At 41.2% G+C, this 23291-nt stretch overlaps 1 protein-coding gene across 5 annotated transcripts in view; it reads right to left on the bottom strand.

The window, feature by feature from the left end:
* CDC42BPA (CDC42 binding protein kinase alpha) overlaps positions 1-23291 on the bottom strand; it is a 360647-nt gene that overhangs the window by 148297 nt on the left and 189059 nt on the right. For 3 of the 5 annotated variants that reach the window (XM_073628295.1, XM_073628298.1, XM_073628299.1), the window contains exon 6: positions 3138-3231. In XM_073628295.1, coding sequence (XP_073484396.1) covers positions 3138-3231 — 94 coding nt within the window. Of the gene's footprint in view, positions 1-1634; positions 1674-3137; positions 3232-23291 lie in introns of all 5 variants that reach the window. The other 2 variants (XM_073628296.1, XM_073628297.1) reach the window with 1 other exon arrangement.

Genomic DNA, 23291 nt, shown 5'->3' with positions numbered 1-23291 from the left:
GGGAGAAAGAAGTGTTTTTTAGACCAGAGAATATGCAAGTCTCTACTGCCAAAAAACCTTACCTCCATTTTTTTTTTTAACTTTAGTTTGTTTTATACTGTGCTGGCAGTCAACTGAATAGATTGAGCTACACAGGAGACTTAGCTCAATTGTGCTACTAAAAATCTAGGGGGATCAAAAATTCACTAAACAAATAGAATAATGTAGTAGCAATCAATCTCGCATTGTACAAAGCTCTATTTAAGTGCATTAAATTCCTGCAGGATGAATCCATTTGTTCAATGATCATTTGCAACCCCTACTTTAGTACCATGATTGGGCTACTAAAAATGTATTTTGTAGGTCTAGCATATTCAGCTGGCTGCAAGACAGTGGTGTTCCTTAGTAGGAAGTGAATATAATTGTCCATGTAGCTCTGGCCTTATGGAGCAAGACAGATGATAAAATGAAATAAAAGTGATATTTTTGGTATAGTTTAGCCCCTGGCTTCTTTTATGTTTTGGATACAGTGAGATTTCATTGCCATAATTCCTGACTCTGTTCCAGCAGGGATGGTGAGAACAACTCATAATTGGCACAACAGCTGTGCAGACATGGGAGCTCAGGTCAGAGACGTCACCAATAGAGTCCCAGAGAGATAAAAAAAACTGTCAGGGGCTATAACTTTCCAGCGTCAACTGTGAAATATCGGACACTTTAAAAGCTGATTTTAGTTTCCTGCCTTACAAAAACAATTCTAATCCTAAACACTATCAAGACATATTGTCGTCCATGCGGGAGACTAGAAGGAGACTTTTAAAAAGCAGTCATCAAAACAAAGTGAGGGTGGTGTGAGGATAATCTGTCACTGTGTTCCAATTTTTGGGATTTGGGATTAGAACTGTGGCCAGGCTATGGACATATTTATATATTTTTTACAAGCAGTAAATAAGCTTTACAATAAGCCAGAACTGACCACTGCAGCTGCTGAGACTGTGGAACAATTCATTTTCAAACTTACAATAGAAACATTGAGGTTCAAGTCTGGTCTTGGCACTCTGCTCTTTCCCCTCTTCTGTTAGAGATTAGAAAGCTGGAAAACTGACAACTCACCGCTGAAAGGGAAAGCTGAGTAAAGCTACAGAAAAATTAGAAGCAAAATGGAGAAGTTTCTGCTGCAAACATTAAGGATGAATTTCTTCACATTGGCTGCAGCTATGGAGGTCAGAGAATTCACTGCTTGTTAAGAATTTGTAAATATTATAATATATATATATATATAAAATATAAGAATGTCCGTAGCTTGGCCACAGCTTAACTTTAAGTCTTGATCCTCAAGAGCACAAGAACGTGTCACCATGCTTCGATCCCTGCTTGAGAGTCAGAGATTTACCCATGATTCTATGGGACTGAGCAGTAACGGTGGTGGTAGATGGAGTTGCAAGCTGGTGGCATTAGAATTACCCAAAGATAAGGGTTACAAACATGATGCCCTTTTCCCCAGCCTATCTATTAGCCCCCACTTAGTAGGCTTCGCTGACAATTGTAGGTCTAATTTAACATTGGCAATACTTTAGTCAACAACTTTGAAGCTTGAAAATTAAGAACGTCAAACACGTGTAGAGCACAAACGTATGGGCGTGAATTATACTAACATCATTATTTGTGGGCACTGGACAAAAGGCCACAAGTTCCTATCAAAGTGAAAAAAATATTAATTAATGGTGGGAAAGAGCTAGTTGATAATCAACAACCGAAAATAAATTCTGTTACTTTCATCCAATGCAACACCTCTGTTCATCCATATGGTGGCCAGCACTAATACCCAGCTGGACATCTGATATCATCATCTAAAGATATAATAACTAACATACATGAGAAATATACAAGCTGACCTTATTCCTAAAATTGTAATTGCCTGACTGTCATGCTAATCCAGTGGCTTCCATAGTTTGAGTCAATGACCCGGGAAGGGTTAGACCCCTGTCAATTTTTTTTTTTTTGCTGTCTGGGTCCTCACTGGGGGCATTTACCTCTTTATATGCCATGGTCCACTGTAACCAAGAGAAAAGATTTAGGGAAAACCATTATTTTAGAATGGTCACAAAAGCAAAAGGTTCAAATGTTTTAGGGACAACGGTCTGAAATAGGAATTACCCTTACTATGGGGAGATTTCCCCTCAAGGTCATGGAATAAGAATTAAACACTGCTTCTTCTCCTGGATTTAAAATAAAATCTCTTGCACATGATTAATGCTACCAACATAACATATGTGTTTATTTCCCTGGCCACATGTGGGGTGCATCCTTTAAATGATATATCGCTTCTCCTCTCCCCTAGGCTAAAGGGGAGCGATTAAAATTTAAAATGTGGGCACAGCCCTACTGCAAGGGATCATTTTTAAGGATCCCATGGTTGGGCTTAAAAATACATAGTATAAATAAACCATCACATATCAACCTACGACCTATAATAAAAATAAAACATAAACACACATCAGGGTACCCCCACATTCGAATCATGGTTGATTTACATTAAAAGCAATTTAATCAGAACTTATCCAGGAAAGGTGCATGCCAAAGATACATAGAGACAAATTAATTTAGACTGAGTCAGGTTCATACATGTGATTTGCACCCACACTGCGGTGCCGATCGCATGCGATGTCTGTGCAAATGCGAGCTCAGCCATACAGTTGTATGGCTGAACTCACATTGGATTCGCAAGTAAATAGTGCAGGGACTTTTTTCTGTGCACTGGAATCGGATCGCAAGGATGTTCTCACCCACACGATCCGATTCCTGTGCAAGTTCACAGTTTGCACTGTGATCTGTGAACCGATCTGGGGTGTCAATAACATCATATTGACACCCGCAATGGTTCGCAGAGGGCAGTGTGAACTGCCTGTGGGAAAGATGTGATGCGGGAACCGGCGCTGGTTCCCGCATCACATATATGTGAACCTAGGCTCCAGCAGACATAAACTGGAGAAGCTGTGCATGGCAACCAATCAGCTTCTAACGTTTCTGTCCAAGTCTCAACTGAACAAGCTGAAGCTGGAAGCCGATTGGTTACTATGCACAGCTGCTTCACCTTTGGAAAAAACCCCTTACATCTGCAGATCAATAAAAACCTATGGTAACACGGGATCACTTACTGTTCCATCTTCCATTAGCTTCAAACAGGAGCCGAAATCTGCTAGCCGGATGTGTCCATTCATGTCTAGCAGAATGTTGTCGGGTTTAATATCTCTGGAGAGAAAAATACAATACAAAAGAACTTTAAAAGACTTGGTACACAACGGATACAAATTTTACTAAAGCTGGTCACTGAAAGGCTCTGATGGGAAAAGCACAGATCACACATATTACAATCTAAATGTACAATCTCTAAACAACCACCTATTTATCAAAACTGTGCAGGGCCTATTTACATCCATTAAATGTTGTACTCACATACAAATAGAATTATATAGTTGTGGTAAAGGAAATTGTATAGTCAGCTTCTAACATGTAAGGTCAGATTTAGCTTTGGATAAGACAGAGAAGAGCTATACTACTGGCAATTTTTTTTACTGCGGTCTTTGACCCCACTGGGGGTATTTACCTCTTTATTTGCAATGCCCACCACTGTCACCAAGAAGGAAAGTTAAGGAAAATCCATTATTTTAGAGTTGTCATCTGAGCAAGAGGTGAGGGAGAGATGGCAACACATGATCACTTACTGTTTCATCTTCCAATAGCATTGAACAGATTCTAATATGTATAGTAAGTTTTAGGCCACATACAGTCACTGCTCCCACTTCGACATCCATGTGGGTGCATGTCCCCGAAATCACACAGTATGCATTCAGGGCTGTGCACCCATAGGGATGTCAGATTAGGAGCCAGTGTTGCCAACCGTCAGTATTTTTAGTGGCAGCCAGTAAAACTGGCACTTTTTTCCAGGACAGGAAATTTTGCCAGTAAAAAACATGGCTGTGACGCTCGACTTTGGCAGTGGCGGTGCCCCAGCATGTCATGTGATGTCATGGTGCAAGGGAGCAAAGCGGAGCCTGGTATACGGGACGGGAGCGGAACGGTCAGTGCTGTTTGGACTGGAGAGGACTGAAAGGACCACCTGCAGTGGAGAGAGACCGTCACTGTGACTCAAGAGGGGACGTGTCATGTCGGTGAGGTGCCATCATCTGTGCTGCTGCACACTGCTGTCACTGTCACTGAGAGTCAATTTCATGTGTGCCCATTCTAATTTCTATATAAAATAAAATGCATAGAACTCACACCTTTGCATCCCTGTGCAGGTAAACACAGCCTATGCTTTAGCACGTCCTGTGTAAACGAGGCCTTACATATGCAGGAGAGGAACAGCCTTTATAGAATATACTTTTCTTTCCTGTCCATTGAGGGACACAAAAAGTCATTCACCTTGGGGTTACAGTATACTGCACATGCAGAACAATGGTTTCCTGTGTCCTCAATGGACTCCAAGGAACAGATTTTATGGGGAGTCTACTTCTTTTTTCATCTCCCTGTAGGCAGCAGTATAACTCGAAGGTGAATCACTTCCTGTGTCCCTCAATAGGTGAGAAAGAAATCGATTTTAGTGAGGATAAAATATTTTTTTTTTTTTTTTTTTTTACACATAAGTAAAAAGTAATACAGAATGGAGGAATAATAGCAAGAAACTTATTGGTTGATTAGAACAAAGTAAATGACACTGGGAAAGGTTAGGCCCAGCTTGGCTCATACTGTCAATACAAGCCACATGGGGAACAATCCAGCAGCTCTCATGCAGTCACACGGAGTGGCATTGTAGTAAACATCACATGGTGTAGAGTCCATTCAGTGATTGTACTATTCCAGCATTGGGATTCCTTCTTCCCCACTGAGCCTCCCGTACAGTGAGTCCCCTATAGAAAATCACAGGCGTCAGCAGATGTGTGGAGGGTGAACACAAAGAGACCGGCCAAGCTGAGCCCATCACTGCATAAAGAGTGTCAGGCAACTGAGAGGAGCACGCTATCAGGACGCCGGCGTTTGTCAGGTCAACTCCATCCAATACTGACATTTCAATTTTGTGTGGGAAATGGAACCTCATGCTGGCTAATGAGATCTCCTGTACATTAGAGCAGACTTGCTTTTCAGGGCTCATTTACACTTGTATGTTGAAGGCTAAAACTGCTTTATGTGCGGTGAGGTGCCATTCACTGGTACCCCAAAGCACTGTACAGTAGAGTGCAACACACAACGCACCACAGCGCACATACCACGCAATGTGGTATTCTGCGTTGCTAAAAAAGGTTCTTCATCTCTGCTGTGGTGCGTTGACAGCGCATTCATTATGAATGCATTTATAAAAATTGTATTAGGGTAGTCCATTCATTATGAAGGGGCTGCATCTTTGTAATCCTCGTTAACGCATGCCATGCATGTGTTAATGCACCTTAACTGATCACTTAAAGTGTCACTAAACCCACATCATAAGCTGTCAATAAATGGTGTGTTACATGCTGTTCATACTCAGTCACTATGAGATTCGTTTTATGTATTCCGCAAAAAACCTGGTTGACCCTGCTGTTTTCCATCATCGCCTTCTGTTCATGTTCCTAATTCAGCTAGCCATTTTGAGCTGTGGTGGCAACCCTGCACATGCTCATTTTAGAGGGGAACTTCTATGCTGAGCATTTTCTCCCCATCACATCTGAGCAGCCCATGTGACTATAGAGTCACACATGTGGGTGTATACACAGTGGTAAATGACAGACCACTCCCTTCTCTCCTCCTCCAACCAGCTAAACACAATGAGGGTGGGATATTACATGCAGATCAATGGAGGCTTCACTTCCCTCTTGTACTAAGACACAGACTGGAGGAGCATAACACAGTCTGTGACTGGCAGAAATCCGCCCAACACCATGTTATTGCCAAAAAATAACAAAGATTTGATTTCAAATATATATTTGTATGACAATTTAAAACATTTTATTGATATTATTTATTTTTACTCTGTATTCCAAAGGCTGTTTTTTTATTTTGCACATGTGTCCAGCAGCAGAGGACTAAAAGTTCCTCTTGCTTATGTTTCCCTGCAGACAGGCTGGGAAAGATCTGGGTCATGTGACAACTGTATATCAATTAGGTACTTAGATTTTTTTTTTTTAATTAAAATAATTACAATGCCATCATCCCCATACAGAATGAGAAGGGACAATATAAATTAAACAGTGCATGTTTATTATTACTTTAAAGTGGAAATTCACTCCCCCAATCATCATTGAATGTTTTTAATCCTCATGCTGCTAGCATTAGTAAACAGATCAGAAAGTATATCATATTCACTAGTTTTTAACTAGTTTTTTGTATTTCTTCAGGTACTTCCTGGTTTCTTGCCTAGGCAAATGAGGTCATACATCCCAGGAGAGGAGGAGGGGTTTTCTTAGCTAAGCACATTCTCCTGCATGCATTCTTGAGGTAAGTGCAGATGGATTCCAGGAAGTAAACGCTACATGAATCATTTGCCTTTACCAAAGATGGCCTCGGACAGAAACGCTTATGGGGTGTTTTTCAAAGTGATTTCTCAGCAAAAAGAAGCATAGAGACATGGCTGAATGGGGGAGTTTGCTTTGATCATTAAAAGTAATTAAATAGTTTTTTCGGTTTCAACGGCGCTATTAAATTGGGTATAGAACTTTTTTTTTAATAAGGCACACATACAGGACACTTCGTATTATGAAAGCCTGGGGATTTTGACTTGGTTATTACAGCAGCAAGGGGGGGGGGTTGGGGGCGGTGGGCCCTGACACAGAGCTGACAGGCAGGGAGGGGAGGGGGGTGGAGGAGGACAGAGGGAGTCACAGGAAAGCTGCAGATAGAAGTGGCTGACGGAGGCACGTAAACTGTCCGCGGTGTCAGAGCTCAGCAGCCATGATATACCATGGTCAGTTGACATGGGGGGGGGGGGGGCAGAAACTGGTAGGATCAGCCAGGTTTTTCAGGTGCTACAGGGGGCCAAATTACACAGCACAAGCACTGTGCTGTATAAAATGCTTTAAAGGAGCAGGATCCTGGGCACTGTCAGTGAACAGTGAACTAAAAACTGCTAGAAATTAATTTTTTTAAGCTTAGTTGAGTTTTAAAAAAAATACAGTCACCTTGCTAAAATAAAGATCTGTATTTCTTGTGCAAGAGGTAGGGTATTTTATACCAACTGCAGAAAAAAATTCTACCCCCTTTTTCATTCCCTTAGGGATTTATATAGAGATTTATGTATGCAATGTATATGTTGTTAAAGTTTAACTAAACCCAGGACACTGCATTCACTATATCTGATCTCCCACAGTACACCAAACATGGAAAAGCAATTATTTTACTAAATATAAACTGCCAAATAACTTTTCTCGTCAGCAGTATATTGCAGTCTTGTGACTTCTATCAGTACATGGTTAAAGCTTGTAGGAGGAGTTTTCATTCTACTCTGACTGTCCTATGAGGCTGCAGGACCCCTGACCCTCTGTCTGGACATCTGGACAGAGCTGATTGGCCCTGTGCTGATCACATGCATCCTCCCAATCCAATAAATAAACAAACACTCTCTAGCAATACACACTAAACTGAGCATTTGCAGAGTGACTCCAAATGCTCTGTCTTATCAAAAGATGGATTGGGGACTGTGGAAGGGGAGGATCAGAGAAGACAGGTTCAAACAGCCTTCTTATACAAAGCGGAGGACTAACCCCTTAGGTTCCATGGTGATTATAACAAGCATCCTTTACTGCATATCCAGACTGATTTTACTGTTGTGGGTTTAGTAACACTTTAAAGAGGAACTTCAGTCCCCTTTTGTATGCCCCCCCCCCCCCCAGCTCTGCCTGGCCTTCTGGTCCTAACAGTGCAAGAGAAGATTTCCCTACACATGTGCAAAGACGGAAAAGTATTTTTTAATAACGAGAAAAATTAGGCGGGCTTTCTGGCTTAATGCCAACTGTTCAAAGAGAATATCAGCTGCTGATGAATTTCACTTAGCTATAATGTACTGGATATGGACCCATTCATACCACTGCGGTGCGTTAAACTGCTTTGCATTAGGCAGCCAATTTTTTCAATGGGCTACCAAACGCACCAACAGTGCATGGACTATTTCTGCAGTGCAACACCATGTGCGCTGCAAAGCATGTCTGTCAACAAGGTGTTGGCACTGCATCATATCAAGCATGAAACACATAGCGCCACGCATGTAATATGTGCCAACTCAACACAATCATGTCAATTGTTCCTAAGGCAGAAGCCCTATCTTACATTAGTACCTCTCAATTCTACAATATACACAAGCACAAATGTGAATTTTCCAAGTGTCAGATAAACACTGGCATATATTGTATATATTTTTACCAGTGTCTGCCATTGTTCCTAAAAAATTATTTGTCTTTCGTTCTGCGATGGTCCTCATAGGACATATTCCAGACAAAGTGCCAAGGACACACAAAGCAATGAATATGAGCATGCACATTTCCATAGGGGAAATATTGGCCATTAACTTTTTTGAGGTTGAGAAAAAAGGTCTCCAACCGTTCCAACAAATGTCCCTTTTTTAATGGTTTTCTGCTAGTAGTTGCAAAAAAGGTTTTAATGCCACTGTGCATTTGTAATAACAATTATTTGTCCAGATTGTGCATGAATGGATGGCATGCATACTAAACAGCATGGAGAGACGAATCTGCAGAGCCACCTATATATAACTAGAAACTTACACTCTGCCTGTTGCCGCATGAGGAGTGAGACTAATCAGAAACCATATCGGGCTAATCCTGTCACCAACATTCTAGAGAGATGACAGTGGTTAATCGAACTTGCCAGCATCGGCCACAATCTGCAATTGCAAAGTTGGGTGGACGGGCCCTCTGAAATACTGGAACTGGCAATCAAGTGCAGGAAAATAAAACTCAATTTTACAGATATTTATTGTTTTCCACAGACTTTGCGGACAACCCTAATTAGCCTGTCTGAGTCCAGGTTCATTCTCTGACCTCCGCACCGCTGACTCAGAAAATTGTTTCAGCTTCTGTAGCTGCGCTGCCAACTCAAACATACAGGACTGATTTACTAGAGTATGGAATCCAAAGAGAAAGTGCGTTGGCTGCTAGGAACCAATCAGATTGCAGCGTTTTGTTCTAGAGCAGATCAAGATTTACAGGCATACCCCACTTTTAAGTACACAATGGGGTTTATTTACTAAAGCTAGGAAATGCAACATCTGGCTCACTTCTGCATAGAAACCAATGAGCTTCCAGGTTTTATTACCAAAGCTTAATTAAACAAGCTGGGGTTAGAAGCTGATTGGTTTCTATGTAGAAGTGAGCCTGATTTTGCACTTTCCAGCTTTAGTAAATAAACCCCATTGTGTACTTAAAAGTGGGGTATGCCTGTATACACAGATACGGTGGAGATGGGAGATAAAGATAGACCGAATTTACCAAGCTTCAATCAGAACCTAAATGGGTCATAAACCATAACAATGAACTGCCGGAGCAGAGGTAAGTACTGCATTTTCCTCCCAGCAGCAGTTTTATTTTTAAAACACCTTTTGCGTGCATTTTGACTTTGGTGGGTGAGGGACTGTAGGGTGCTGCATCCATAGTATCTGTATTTGTAAATAGCTGTTGCTTGGGTAATACTACAGAGTTAGATGGTTATAGATAGGTACTTCCTTGTCCCTGTTAGCTGGGTAAGAAACCCCTATTGGAGAACTATAACATCTTTATATTGGGGAGTTTCCAATAAGTACAGACTGAATTGAAGTACATGATCTTTATGCATTTCATTCTGACCAGAACCATATACTATTAGGTAAGTGTTCCTGTGTTCTAAAAGTTCAACTGTTGCAGCTTCTGTGTGTATTTGGTGACATAAGTACCTTTGCCCTATTGTTATTACCTCACATTCACAGTGCCAGATAGCTAACTAAGTCTGTCCTAGTGTATGTATGTGTGTAGAGGTCACCTTGCATATTATATGCAGCTGCTATTACTTTAGTTAACTGCTGTTCATTCTGGTCTGGGATTCTCTTTAGCTCGGGGCCCTATAAACAGCATAGTTTAGAGTAGTGGTCTCCAAACTGTGACCCTTTTCCTGTCCATATCTGGCCCTTTGGCCAGTATTCGTCTCACTGAAACCATTAATCATGCACTCTTCCCCCCATTGAAACCAACAGTGAGGAACTAATGCTCCTATTGACTCCAACAACGGGGCACTAATGCTCCCACTGACACCCCACCCATTGACACCAACCATGGGGCTTAATTTCTCCTGATTCCAATTATGGGGCACCATTACTCCCCACTAACAACATTGGGGAACTATTCCTCCCCACTGACACCAACATTGGGGCACTATTCCTCCACACTGACACCAACAATAGGGCACTATTCCTCCCCACTGACACCAACATTGGGGCACTATTCCTCCACACTGACACCAACATTGGGGCACTATTCCTCCCCACTGACACCAACATTGGGGCACTATTCCTCCCCACTGACACCAACATTGGGGCACTATTCCTCTCCACTGACACCAACAATAGGGCACCATTCCTCCCCACTGACACCAACATTGGGACACTATTCCTCCCCACTGACACCAACATTGGGGCACTATTCCTCCCCACTGACACCAACATTGGGGCACTATTCCTCCCCACTGACACCAACAATAGGGCACTATTCCTCCCCACTGACACCAACATTGGGGCACTATTCCTCCCCACTGACACCAACAATAGGGTACTATTCCTCCCCACTGACACCAACAATAGGGCACTATTCCTCCCCACTGACACCAACAATAGGGCACTATTCCTCCCCACTGACACCAACAATAGGGCACTATTCCTCCCCACTGACACCAACATTGGGGCACTATTCCTCCCCACTGACACCAACAATAGGGCACTATTCCTCCCCACTGACACCAACAATAGGGCACTATTCCTCCCCACTGACACCAACAATAGGGCACTATTCCTCCCCACTGACACCAACATTGGGGCACTATTCCTCCCCACTGACACCAACAATAAGGCACTATTCCTCTCCACTGATACCAACATTGGGGCATGATTCCTCCTGATGATCACAGGCGCTATGTAACTTTTTACTCCCACTGATCACAAAGCCCGAAACATTGTTTACTCCCACTGATGCTGGGGCATTTTCTACTCCCACTGACCACAGTCTGGCCCCTCTAAAGCCTGAAGAAAGGTAAACTGACACTTTTTGTGATACGGCACTGCGTCACTTTAACTGGCAATTGCGCGGTCGTGCGACGTTGCACCCAAACAAAATTAACATCCTTTTTTCCCACAAATAGAGCTGTCTTTTGGTGATATTTGATCACCTCTGCGGTTTTTATTTTTTGCACTATAAACAAAAAAAAAGCGACAAATTTGAAAAAAAAAAGCAATATTTTTTACCCTTAGCATTAATAAATATCCCCAAAAATATATGAAAAACAAATTTCTTTCTCAGTTTAGGCCGATATGTATTCTTCTACATATTTTTGGTAAAAAAAAAAATCGCAATAAGCGTATATTGATTGGTTTGCGCAAAAGTTATAGTGTTTACAAAATAGGGGATAGATTTATGGCATTTTTATTATTATTTTTTTTTTTTTATTAGTAATGGCGGCGATCTGCGTTTTTTTTCCTGACTGCGACATTATGGCAGAAACATTTTGACACTATTTTGGGACCATTGTCATTTATACAGCGATCAGTGCTATAAAAATGCACTGATTACTGTATAAATGACACTGGCAGGGAAGGGGTTAAATACTAGGGAGTGATCAAGGGGGTTAAGTGTGTCCTAGGGAGTGATTCTAACTGGGGGGGGGGGGGGTGGGCTACCACTGACATGACAGCGATTACTGCTCCCGATCACAGGGAGCAGTAGATCTCTGTCACGTCACTAGGCAGAATAGGGAAAATGCCTTGTTTACATAGGCATCTCCCCGTTCTGCCGCTCCATGACATGATCGTGGGACACCGGCAGACATCGAGTCCGCGGGCACAGTCACGGAGTATGCGGCGCGCACGCCCACAATGCCACGTCTTAAAGGGGACGTACGGGTACGCCCATTTGGGCAGCCGTGCCATTGTGCCAACGTATATCGTCGTGCCCTGGTCGGCAAGCGGTTAAAACGAAAGTTTTTGTGCTTTAAATGTTTCATAAATCCAAGCCACAGACAGACAGTATTCGTAAAATTATTAGAATAAATAATGATGACTGCTTTGATAAGCATGTGAAATGTCCTACAAGAAACACAACTTAGACATCGCCCCCTCACATAAATTCTGCATTGTGTCTGCGTGTCTATTAATCAGCACAATGTTCCCATGGTAAAGGAGAGTCTCATTGAGCCGATGAATTGATTGCAGGCCTCTGTGTCACCAAGAGGATGTGACGAGATCTCTGCTGAAGGATTTGAGGGAACAGATTTCATCTGCTGCGATCCTGTGGACTGAACACGTCACCCCATTGCAGCGTGCAAATCAAAGCCTTGACTGCCAGCCTGAGAAAACACGGAATGTATTTATAGCTGCCGGCACATCCAGATGGTTTGTACCAATTAACCAGCAAAGTGGCCTGCTTTTGTGATTATTTACAGCAGCAGCACTTGGACAGCACATGCAGACACAGACACAAGGGGAGTCCTCTGCACAAGTCTTCTTCTATCTGCAAGGGTAAAACTGAACTCCAGGCAATCAAATAAAAACAGAGATGAAACACTGTATGTATAGCAGAGCCTTTTAACCAGCCAAAGGATTTATATTTATGTCCATCCAGTTCTGAGATTTGCACAGCTCTGTCACACAGTACAGCCCTGTCTAGCAGGGCAGGAGGCCTGATTTTTCTTTGTTGCAGTTAGTTAATACTTACAGATCTTGTCCCTTCCCAGCCTGTGAGGAGACAGTGAAAGCAGAAGCCACAGACTGCTGAGCTCATCTCTCCATGACGCTTCTCTCTACTCCTATCAGAATGCTCCTTGTTGACACATGGTCACTATAGCACAACTGATTGTCTCTCTGTGTTATTTCCCTGTAGAATAGATTCTGCTAGTAGAAACCCTACAGCTCACCTATCTACTGTTCTACTAACATTAAAGTACCCCGACACTGCAGCCTTGCCCACCTGAAATCATAAACCCTAAAGCCGGCCATACACATATAGATTCATCCATCTACATAGAGCGGATGGATGAATCTCCTGCTGGGTCTATTGTAAATGTATAGTCAGCCCACCAGCTGTTATAATACCCCAACTTTGTCTGCATCTGATTGAATGCAGGTGCTGTTCAGCCAAGTTTCTGCACAACTAGACAAAGTGCACTTAAAGCAGAATTACACTGCATCTGAGCACCACAGAGCAAAAACTTTCATTCATTTTTAATATTCAAAGCAAATTCCCCCATTCATTCATGTCCCCATGCTTTATTTTGCTGAGAGATCATTTAAAAAAAAAAAAACAACATTTCTGGCCTAGGCCATCTTGAATAAGAGCAGATGATTCATGTAGCATTTACTTCCTGGAATTCATCTGCCCTTAGCGCAAGCATGCAGGCAGGAGGGTGTGCTTAGCTGAGAAAACCCTTCCTCCCCTCCTGAAGAATCCTGGGATGTATGACATCATTTGCTTAGACCTGGAAACCAAGAAGTAACTGAAATAAATAAATACATTTAAAACAAGTAAATATGATAAATAGCACAAAGAGTAACAAGTGGCATTATAGTGGTGCCAAGAAACAAGATCAGTTTAAAACTTAAAGTGGAGTTCCACCCAAAAATGGAACTTCCACTTTTTTTTGGCACCTTTCAAGGGGGAGGAGGGAGCAGACCTATCTAATAGAGGTATTTGCTCCCACTTCCTGGCATAGATCGTCGCGGTGCTTGTGGTGACCTATGCCACTTCCGGCGCCTACCCCGTCCTCACCTGCTGTATTCTGGGAGACACAAGGGTCCCAGAACACAGCAGGGACCTGAGAGGACGCACAGCGCGACTTGCGCATGCGCAGTAGGGAACCAGGAAGTGAAGCCGCACGGCTTCACTTCCTTATTCCCTTACCAAGGATGGCGACGGCAGCAGCCGAGAGCCAAAGGACGGACCGGCTTCGGCTGCAGACATCGCGGGCTCCCTGGACAGGTAAGTGTCCATATATTAAAAGTCAGCAGCTGCAGTATTTGTAGCTGCTGGCTTTTAATATTTTTTTTCAGCGGACCTCCGCTTTAAAGTTTATATAGTACAAGATTAAGAGAGTATACAAAATTATTAATATCATTGTTTTACACAAATCCAAAGAAGGGTCACAGCAGGTGTTCACTTTAAGCGGTTGGTAATGATGTAGTGTCTAATCCCAACATGTTTCGCCGAATTTGGCTTCCTTAGGGGAAGATCATTAAAAGTCAACTAACTATAACAAAATTACTAGGGCTGCAACTAACGATTATTTTCATAATTGATTAGTTGGCCTATTATTGTTTTGATTAATCGGTTAATAGCCTTAAAGAAAAGTGTTGTTTATACTTAAGTTAATATGTAATGTTTAAAAAAAATGTAATTTATTCTTAAATATCTCTATGCAGTGGTAAATATAAATAACCAACTATATGATTAGGGAGCAAAATCTCTAATCCGCTCTGAGAATAACAGACAGAAGAGATATACTGTATATACTATTAGAAGGTTGAATCTGGTAAATATCAGAATCACAGATCAATTTTTTTTTATGTAAAGAAACAAAAAGGTTAAGACTTTTTTGCAGATTTTCAAACAGAACTGTAATATATTATATGCTGGCCATACAAAAACAATTTCTTCCTTCAAAAAAAAATGTAATTTTCGATTTTCTAAACGTTAGTGGGGTCAAATCGACGTTCGTTTTCAACCACAGTGAAGGGAAAATTTAGAAATAATAGAAAACTTCTGAAAAAGGGAATTTTCAGACAGTGTATGTGGTTTTTGTTGCGAAATTACATTCATTTTAAAAACACAAAGTTAAAAGCAAGTGAAAATTTCAAACATTCTTTCATTCAGCGAATGTACAAAGATTTTTCGCATGAATATTCTCGTCTGAAAACGTATCAGTGTGGCCAGCATAAGGGTCGGTACACACCTATGCAGTTTGCTTTTGATCTGTTTCTGCAGTGCTTTTTGCTGTGCGCACGTGATTTTGCTGCAATTTGTGTTTTTTCATTTTTTTATGCTTTTTTTTGGCCAATTTGTTGTTGGGCAGATTAAAAAACACAAATTGCTGCAAAAACACATTACATGCTTTTCTGCAACTTCTCCATTGAAGTATTTCGAACCAAAAAAAACGTTTTGCATTGAAAAAAGTCCCTGACCCTTTCCAAATACGCAGCAGCTGAAAAAAGCCTTGATGTGAACGTGTCCCAAAGGAAACCATGTAAATGAAAGCACCAAAAAACACATAGGTGTGAACCAGGCCTAAGACGTTTAGTAACACAATGGGGTTAAAAAATTAAAATTAGCCCTATATAGTACAAAAAGAGCAAATATTTGCTACTGTAAGGGGTTAATTTTTTTTTTTTTTTTACTGTGGAACAGTGAAAGTAATTATTACAGTAGCGATTATTTGCTCTTTTTTGTACTATAAAGGGCTAATTTTAGGTTTTTTTAACCCCATTATGTTACGGGCCGATTAATCGATTGTGAAAATAGTAATCGATTCATTTCATAATCAGTTAGTTGTTGTTTAATCGATTAGTTGTTTCGGCCCTAAAAATTACATACACAAAAGAACATTAGTAAGTAACAGAGTAACAAAATAATATAATTTAGGTATGCCAAATCATTTATATACATGTATAGAAAAGCATTTATAACTCAATATTTGCTCTGCTTAACCCAAACCAAATGTACTTAGTCACCAAAGATGAAAGCCATGGCCAACCGCACCTTTGTGGGGAAGGACATCAAGTGACTGCAGGAGGCACAAAAATGATCAGGCTAAAAACAGGTAATATAAAGAAACATAGCTAAGTATCTGGAGGACATGCAATTGTGTTCGGACTAATGACTAATATAAGCCTAGTCTCTCATATGCATCTATATTATCAGTAGCTAGTACCAAAGGAGGCACGGACTAAAAGAAAGACAAAAATTCAGAGAAGGTTTTTTGAGATGGAGTCCTTAAATATTGATCAGCTTAAAAATAATAATCTGACTCCACCAGGCACCAGAATAGTAACACACTAAAAAATTCATGTAAAAATTCACATCCAAAAGGTAGATATCAATGGCATAGTTGAAAGCACAGTGTCACCCAAAGAAAGCAGGTGATTTAAACTCTGCTAGGCTATACAGCTCTAATTGCCTATGAAAAGTCAAAGAAATTAATAAACAAGCAAACTACCTTCAAGGGTACACAAAATTTCAGTACTGAGTGTTTGGAGCAGAGCAGTGTAATACAATCAATGCCCAAAGAACCTTCAGGCTAGGTTTCCACTATTGTGACCTGAAATTTGCGTGATTTTGATGCGACTGGAAACAATGCCTGTGTATTCTTGAGGTCTATGGACCTCAAGTCGCATCAAAGTGGGACCAAAGTAGTGCAGGGACTACTTTGAAGTCGCACACATATGAACGGTACTCATAGGAAATCATGGGGAATGACTTGCCATGCGACTTTGCAGTCCCAAGTCGCATGACAAGTCACACTAGTGGAAACCGAGCCTTAATAGTTATGATAAAGAACATATCAAAGGTAGATGGCTGCATATCTCACCTGGGATAACAGAACAGCATGCAAAGCTCCCCCCCCCCCCACCATCCCAGCAAAGAAAGCGCTGGGATGGCTGGCTTTTTGTGCCTCCCATTCGGCCGGCGTCTGACGTCACCGGCCGAATGCAGACATGACAAGGCAACCATGCATGCGCCGAGGTCCAGATCCCTTCTCCAACTACAAAGCCCATAGGCCCGTGGGACAGGGGGCAGAACGGCATTGCCAGAGGAAGAATGTACCCAGAGAGGTATGGATGTTGTAGCCAATGACAGTACACTATTTAGCCCAACTCGCACAGCATGAGCCAATGGTGAGCAGCTGGGATTGTTAGGTGTCTATGATTGTGTCAGCAAATTTTTATTTTATTGGCTACTGATAATCATATAGACGTCCCCATCTTCATTTACTAAATTACATATCATGTAAATTATAAGAGATTAGGCTTATATTAGTCATTATTCCGGACACAATTGCATGTCCTCCAGATACTTAGCTATGTTTCTTTATATTACCTGTTTTTAGCCTGATCTTTTTTGTGCCTCCTGCGGTCACTTGATGTCCTTACCCACAACGGTGCGGTTGGCCATGGCATTTATCTTTGGTGACTAAGTGAGTACATTTGGTTTGGTTTAAGCAGAGCAAATATTGAGTAATAAATGCTTTTCTATACATGTACATAAATTAATTGGCATACCTCAATTATTCAAAAAAACAAAAAGAGAAAACTCGCCCTGCCACAATTCTCCTATCTCAGCGTTGGTATTAGGTATAAAACACAAAACAGAGATTGAAATCTATTGAATATTAATTGTCAGAGATTGAGATGTCTCTCAGCAGCCACTTACTAAAAAATCAAATGAATACAAAGAGATGTGTAAATAATAACTATGAATACAAACCAGTATCACATCAAAGCGGCGCTATCCTTAATCAGAAATAATGACTGATAAATGAAAAAAATGTCTCTGCTGTCAGTACACAATGAAGAACTTGAGCAAAGTCAGATATAATGGAAATCAACATGGAGTCTTCAGCTGGATATATAGAGTGTGTGTGTGACAGATTGGATGAGTGTACCATTCACCAAGCGTTGTGTCACCTTGTGCAGCACACACCCCCACAAGGGGTTCAAACGTACCAGAACCCGGGGGTTAATAGGCCTTTAAAAAGCTTCCTCAATCTGGTCGCTTCTGTTGCAATGCAGTTTGCTAAAGCCAGAAGATAAATCCATGAACTAATGCCTCGTTTCCACTGAGCAGATCGGTTCGGGTCGGTACAGTTTGAATGGCCTAGAATGGTTCGGTCTATTCTGGTGAGCGTTTCCACTGCAAGTGGGACCACAAGGGGCCATACAGGGTTTAGAAAAAAAAATATATTTTATATACCTCAATTATTATTTTGTTACTCTGTTACTTACTAATGTTCTTTCTGTATGAAATTTTGTTATAGTTGATTGACTTTTAATGACCTTCCAATAATCCCCTGAGGAAGCCAAATTCTGCGAAACATGTTGGGATTAGACACTACATCATTACCAACTGCTTAACGTGAACACCTAGTGTGATCCTTTATTGGATATGTGTAAAACAATGATATAAATAATTTGTTATACTCTTAATCTTATACTAAATACACTTTGTTAACTTTTGAACGTTTTTTGTTTCTTGGCACCGCTATAATCCCACTTGTTATTCTTTATACTATTTACATATTTAAAAGGGATAAGAAGTGAATGAAAATCAAAAATGATTCTTTCAGACTAAAAATGATTGCTCCATGCTCAACTTAAAACCAATCAGAATTTTCCAAAACTTCCAATCACTGGAACCTTTGATTATGCAAAATTGCTTCAAAGTATTTATAGTGGAGAAACCTAATCGATAAATCTGATCAGAATATCCAAATGTTTTATTGACCTATCAGATCACGATGTGTATGGCCTGCATGAATAGAACTGTAAAGAGACTGTACAGAATGTAACTATGAATGGCCAGGCTTGAAGCCTAACACCGCCAACCAGTTGCACCATCCATTCATGTTCCATTGAGATCTTGTACAGGAATGCGCATTTTTAAAGGCACAGCCCTGGCATGACAGCAAGCAAAGTAGATTATCACAAAGCATGGTTCCGTGGCCGCGGGCCTGAGATTAAAAACTAAAAGCTGCAACCAGGCCAGCTAATTCGAGTCAAAGCTTTAGGAGTGGTCTGGCATGGTGTATTATCGGTCGCTGGAGGCATGACCATGGTAAGCTCCTTAGGAATGTGGGCTCCATCTGTTGGTGCCATCTGTCACAAAGTTTTACAAGAAAAAAATTGAGTCAGAATCTGAAACATTTTCAGCTGTTCCTTGTTAACTACCTGGCGTTTTCACCACTCCCTCCACAGAGCGTGCCAATTCTACCCTTGTCTCCCTGGAAGATGTATGAGGAAATCAGGGAGAGACTAATCATTATAATACACACACACATATAGAATTCGTCACCGAAGAGGATCGAAGCAGGCAGACTGTCATTTGGGTTTAAACTAGTCACTTTATATAGTAAGAAGGTGCAGAGGTCACTGCAGGACAAGCCATCCAATAAATCAACTGCAACTCAAGCAAAAGAATGAGAGAAGTCAATTGCAATTACAATGCAAACCACAGGTAAACAGACCCTATGCCGCTCTTAAAGAGACCCTGTCAATAACTTGAACAGAATAACCATTTAATTAAAGTGCCTCTCTGTACTTGTTAAGGAATTTGAATACTCCAGGAGGAGTCAATTCCCTAACACAGCCCCCTCCCTTCCTTGCAAGTCATAGCCGTCTCCTCCACTGCGAGTGTCTAATTGGTCTCGGTGCTGGCCCAGCTCCTCCATTACCTTCACCTACTTATATAACCTTCTATGTAGCTGCAGGGAGAGGAGGGAAGGGAAATGCTTAGAGCAGGATTTCCCAACTGGGGTTCCGTGGAAGTTCCCAGGGGTTCTGCCGTGATCTACCAGTCTGTCGGAGGCAGTTGACTGGTAGATTGCATCCCCTCTGCCGACACATGCAAAACTACACAGGGAAAAAGCTGTGCTAGTGCTGGTTGTAGAGCGCTGTCCCCCGCCAGCCCCCTCCTCCCCTTCTATCCATTCCAGGTGCTTGCATGTTACATCACCCAGGATGTAAAAGAGGAAAAGAGGGGCCAGCAGGGAACAGAGTGCCACAAAAGGACTGATTCACAGCTGCCTCCCTGTGTTGCTCAGCATATAAAAGGAAACCGTTGGTAGTGTAATGTGCCCTAAACACACATAATATGCCCTGCCCCACATAATATGCCCTGCAACCCTCCCCCATACTCACATGGACCCCCCCATACATACACACACATATACATACATACACACACAGTGGGGAAAATATTTGATGCCCTGCAGATTTTGTAAGTTTGCCCACTTACAAAGAAATGACAGGTCTATAATATTTATCATAGGTGTATTTTATATGATAGAAACCGAATATCAATCAAAAATCCTGAAAAAACACATAAAACAAATGCTATAAATTAAGTTGCTGTTCAGTGAGTAAAATAAGTATTTGATCTCCATGCAAAACATGAGTTTGTACTTTGTGGAGAAACCCTTGTTGGCAAGCACAGAGATAAGATGTTTCTTGTAGTTGGTGACCAGGTTTGGAGGGATTTTGGTCCACTCTTCTTTACAGATATTCTCTAAATCCTTAAAGTTTCTTGGCTGTCTCTTGACAACTCAAAATTTATGCTCCCTTCATAAATTTTCTATAGAATTAGGGTCTGGAGACTGACTAGGCCACCCCATGTGCTTCTTCTTGAGCCACTCCTTTGTTGCCTTGGCAGTATGTTTTGGGTCATTGTCATGCTGGAAGACCCATCCACGAACCATCTTCAGTGTTCTGGCTGAGGGAAGAAGGTTCTCTTCCAAGATTTTACAATACATGGCCCCGTCCATTGGCCCCTTAATGAGGCAAAGTCAGCCTGTACCTTTAGCAGAGAAACAGCCCGAAAGCATAGTGTTTCCACCTCTATGCTTGACTATAGGGATGGTGTTCTTAGGGTCATAGTCAGCATTTTTCTTCCTCCAAACACAGCGAGTCAAGTTAATGCCAAAGAGCTCAATATTGGTCTCATCTGACCACAGCACTTTCTCCCAGTCCTTCTCTGAATCATTTAGATGTTCAATGGCATGACTGTACATGTGCCTTCTTGAGGAGGGGGACTCACTGCATTTGGAGGAAGAAAAATGCTGACTATGACCATAAGAACACCATCCCTACAGTCAAGCATGGAGGTGGAAACATCATGCTTTGGGGCTGTTTCTCTGCTACAGGTACAGACCGACTTTGCCGCATAGAGGGGCCAATGGTTGGGGCTATGTATTGTAAAATCTTGAATGAGAACCTTCTTTCCTCAGCCAGAACACTAAAGATGGTTCATGGATGGGTCTTTCAGCATTACAATGACTCAAAACATACTGCCAAGGCAACAAAGGAGTGGCTCAAGAAGAAGCACATTAAGGTCATTGCGTGGCCAAGCTGGTCTCCAGACCTTAGTTCGATAGAAATTGTATGGAGGGAGCTGAACATCGAGTTGCCAAGTGACAGCCAAGAAAAATTAAGGATTTAGAGAAGATCTGTAAAAAAGAGTGGACCAAAATACCTCCTGAGATGTGTGCAAACCTGGTCATCAACTACAAGAAACGTCTTACCTCTGTGCTTGTCAACAAGGGTTTCTCCACCAAGTAGCAAGTCATGTTTTGCTCGGGGATCAAATACTTATTTTAGTTACTGAACTGCAAATTAATTTATAACCTTTGTATCATGTCGTTCTTCTGGATTTTTGATTGATAATCTGTCTCTATCATTTAAAATACACTTATGATAAAAATTATAAACCTTACACTTCTTGGTAAGTGGATAAACTTACAAAATCTGCAGGGTATCAAATAATTATTTTACCCACTATGTGTGTGTATATATATATATATATATATATATATATATATATATGTATTCAAGCATTTGCTCAGCTGTCACAAATAATCCCATATTATACCTAATATATTTATTTGCTAGAATCATGGGCTCCATCTAGTGGGCTTAATGCAGTATTTCCACAAATACCTCAATCAGGAAAATACCGCATTAGGGCCACTAGATGGAGCTGATGATAAAGGGAAATTAACGTATTAGGCAAAATATGGGATTTTTTGTGACAGCTTTAATTGGTTAAGACATTCTTACAATTTTTTTTCTGTTTTTATTATAAACAGACCCCATGGTATACTGAGGGCTTTTTGACTGTACAGTAAATTAATTGCCAGAAGAGCAGTCAACAGCAGGGTCAGCTTGTACCAGCTGCTGATCATTGCCCTAACATATGTTTATTAAAAAAGAAGGCAACAATTGTACTACATTTACCTCAGTGTATGCCAATGAGTCAGAAAACCTCAGTTAATTATACAATAATGACCGATTTTATGAAAACCGCAGTCACTATCTCTGAAAAGGACGGAGAGAGGAAAAGGCATAATGAGCACCGAAATATGGAAACAACTAGGAAAGAAAAATGTTAATTAACGGTCTTTCATTAATAAAGCGAATTCCTGACGTCTAGTAAAACCAATGACATCATGTTTTTTGGACTGAGCGTCTATAAAATCCTAATGGTTAGAGAGAAGTTGAATCACCAAGATGGCACAGACAAGGCAAGGGCCTGAGTTTTAAAAGCTCTAACAACCCAATAAAACCCGGCAGAGACTGCTGTATTCGTTATTAGCACTAAATAAAAAAAACATCCAGCTCAGATCTTTATCTTGATGACAATTACACATCCCAGTCCCTTCAATTTAAAGCTGAAGTTTAACCTGCATATATTTAGCCCTTCCTGATTCCTCCCTTTTCCCCATCAAGATGCTAATGACATTTGTAACTAAAAACATTTTTGTTTTTATTACATACCTTATTACATTACAATGCAGCGGATGGTGTGTAGTGCAATCTGGCTAGGTAACTGCAGTGTCGGTACACGGATACTGGCACATCACAATGCCCCCCCCCCCCCCCCCCCCACCCTTTTTTTTAACTTTAAAATGTTTAAACTTTAAAAGTTTTACAAGTCTGCCCTGTCAGATAAAAGCCATTTGATCAGCACCTCAGCCAATAGGATGCATCGCTGATCTGTGTATTCTAATGGTGGGGAAGTCACCTTGCTTTCAGAATACAAAGACACAGCAGGGAGGATTCCCCCATCCACGTAAAATGTTTGAAGGGGGGAATGGGATCAATTTTTTAATTCAACCAAAATCTTGTCCATGCATGACTCACAGGCCGCATTGGCTGGGTATGTAATGTGCAAGGATGGCTGCTCTCATGTACATACATTTTTCCAAACTGTACTGTATAATCTATACACATTACACACACATATATATATATATATATATATATATATATATATATATATACACACACACACATATTTATTTACAGGGCCGTTTTTTCCGCTGGGCATGCTGGGCAG

The sequence above is a fragment of the Aquarana catesbeiana genome, linkage group LG04, assembly GCF_042186555.1.
Source record: "Aquarana catesbeiana isolate 2022-GZ linkage group LG04, ASM4218655v1, whole genome shotgun sequence".
NCBI classification, from domain to species: Eukaryota; Metazoa; Chordata; class Amphibia; order Anura; family Ranidae; genus Aquarana; species Aquarana catesbeiana.
Note: the sequence above shows the minus strand (reverse complement) of the source record. Positions and strands in the feature narration are given on the sequence as shown.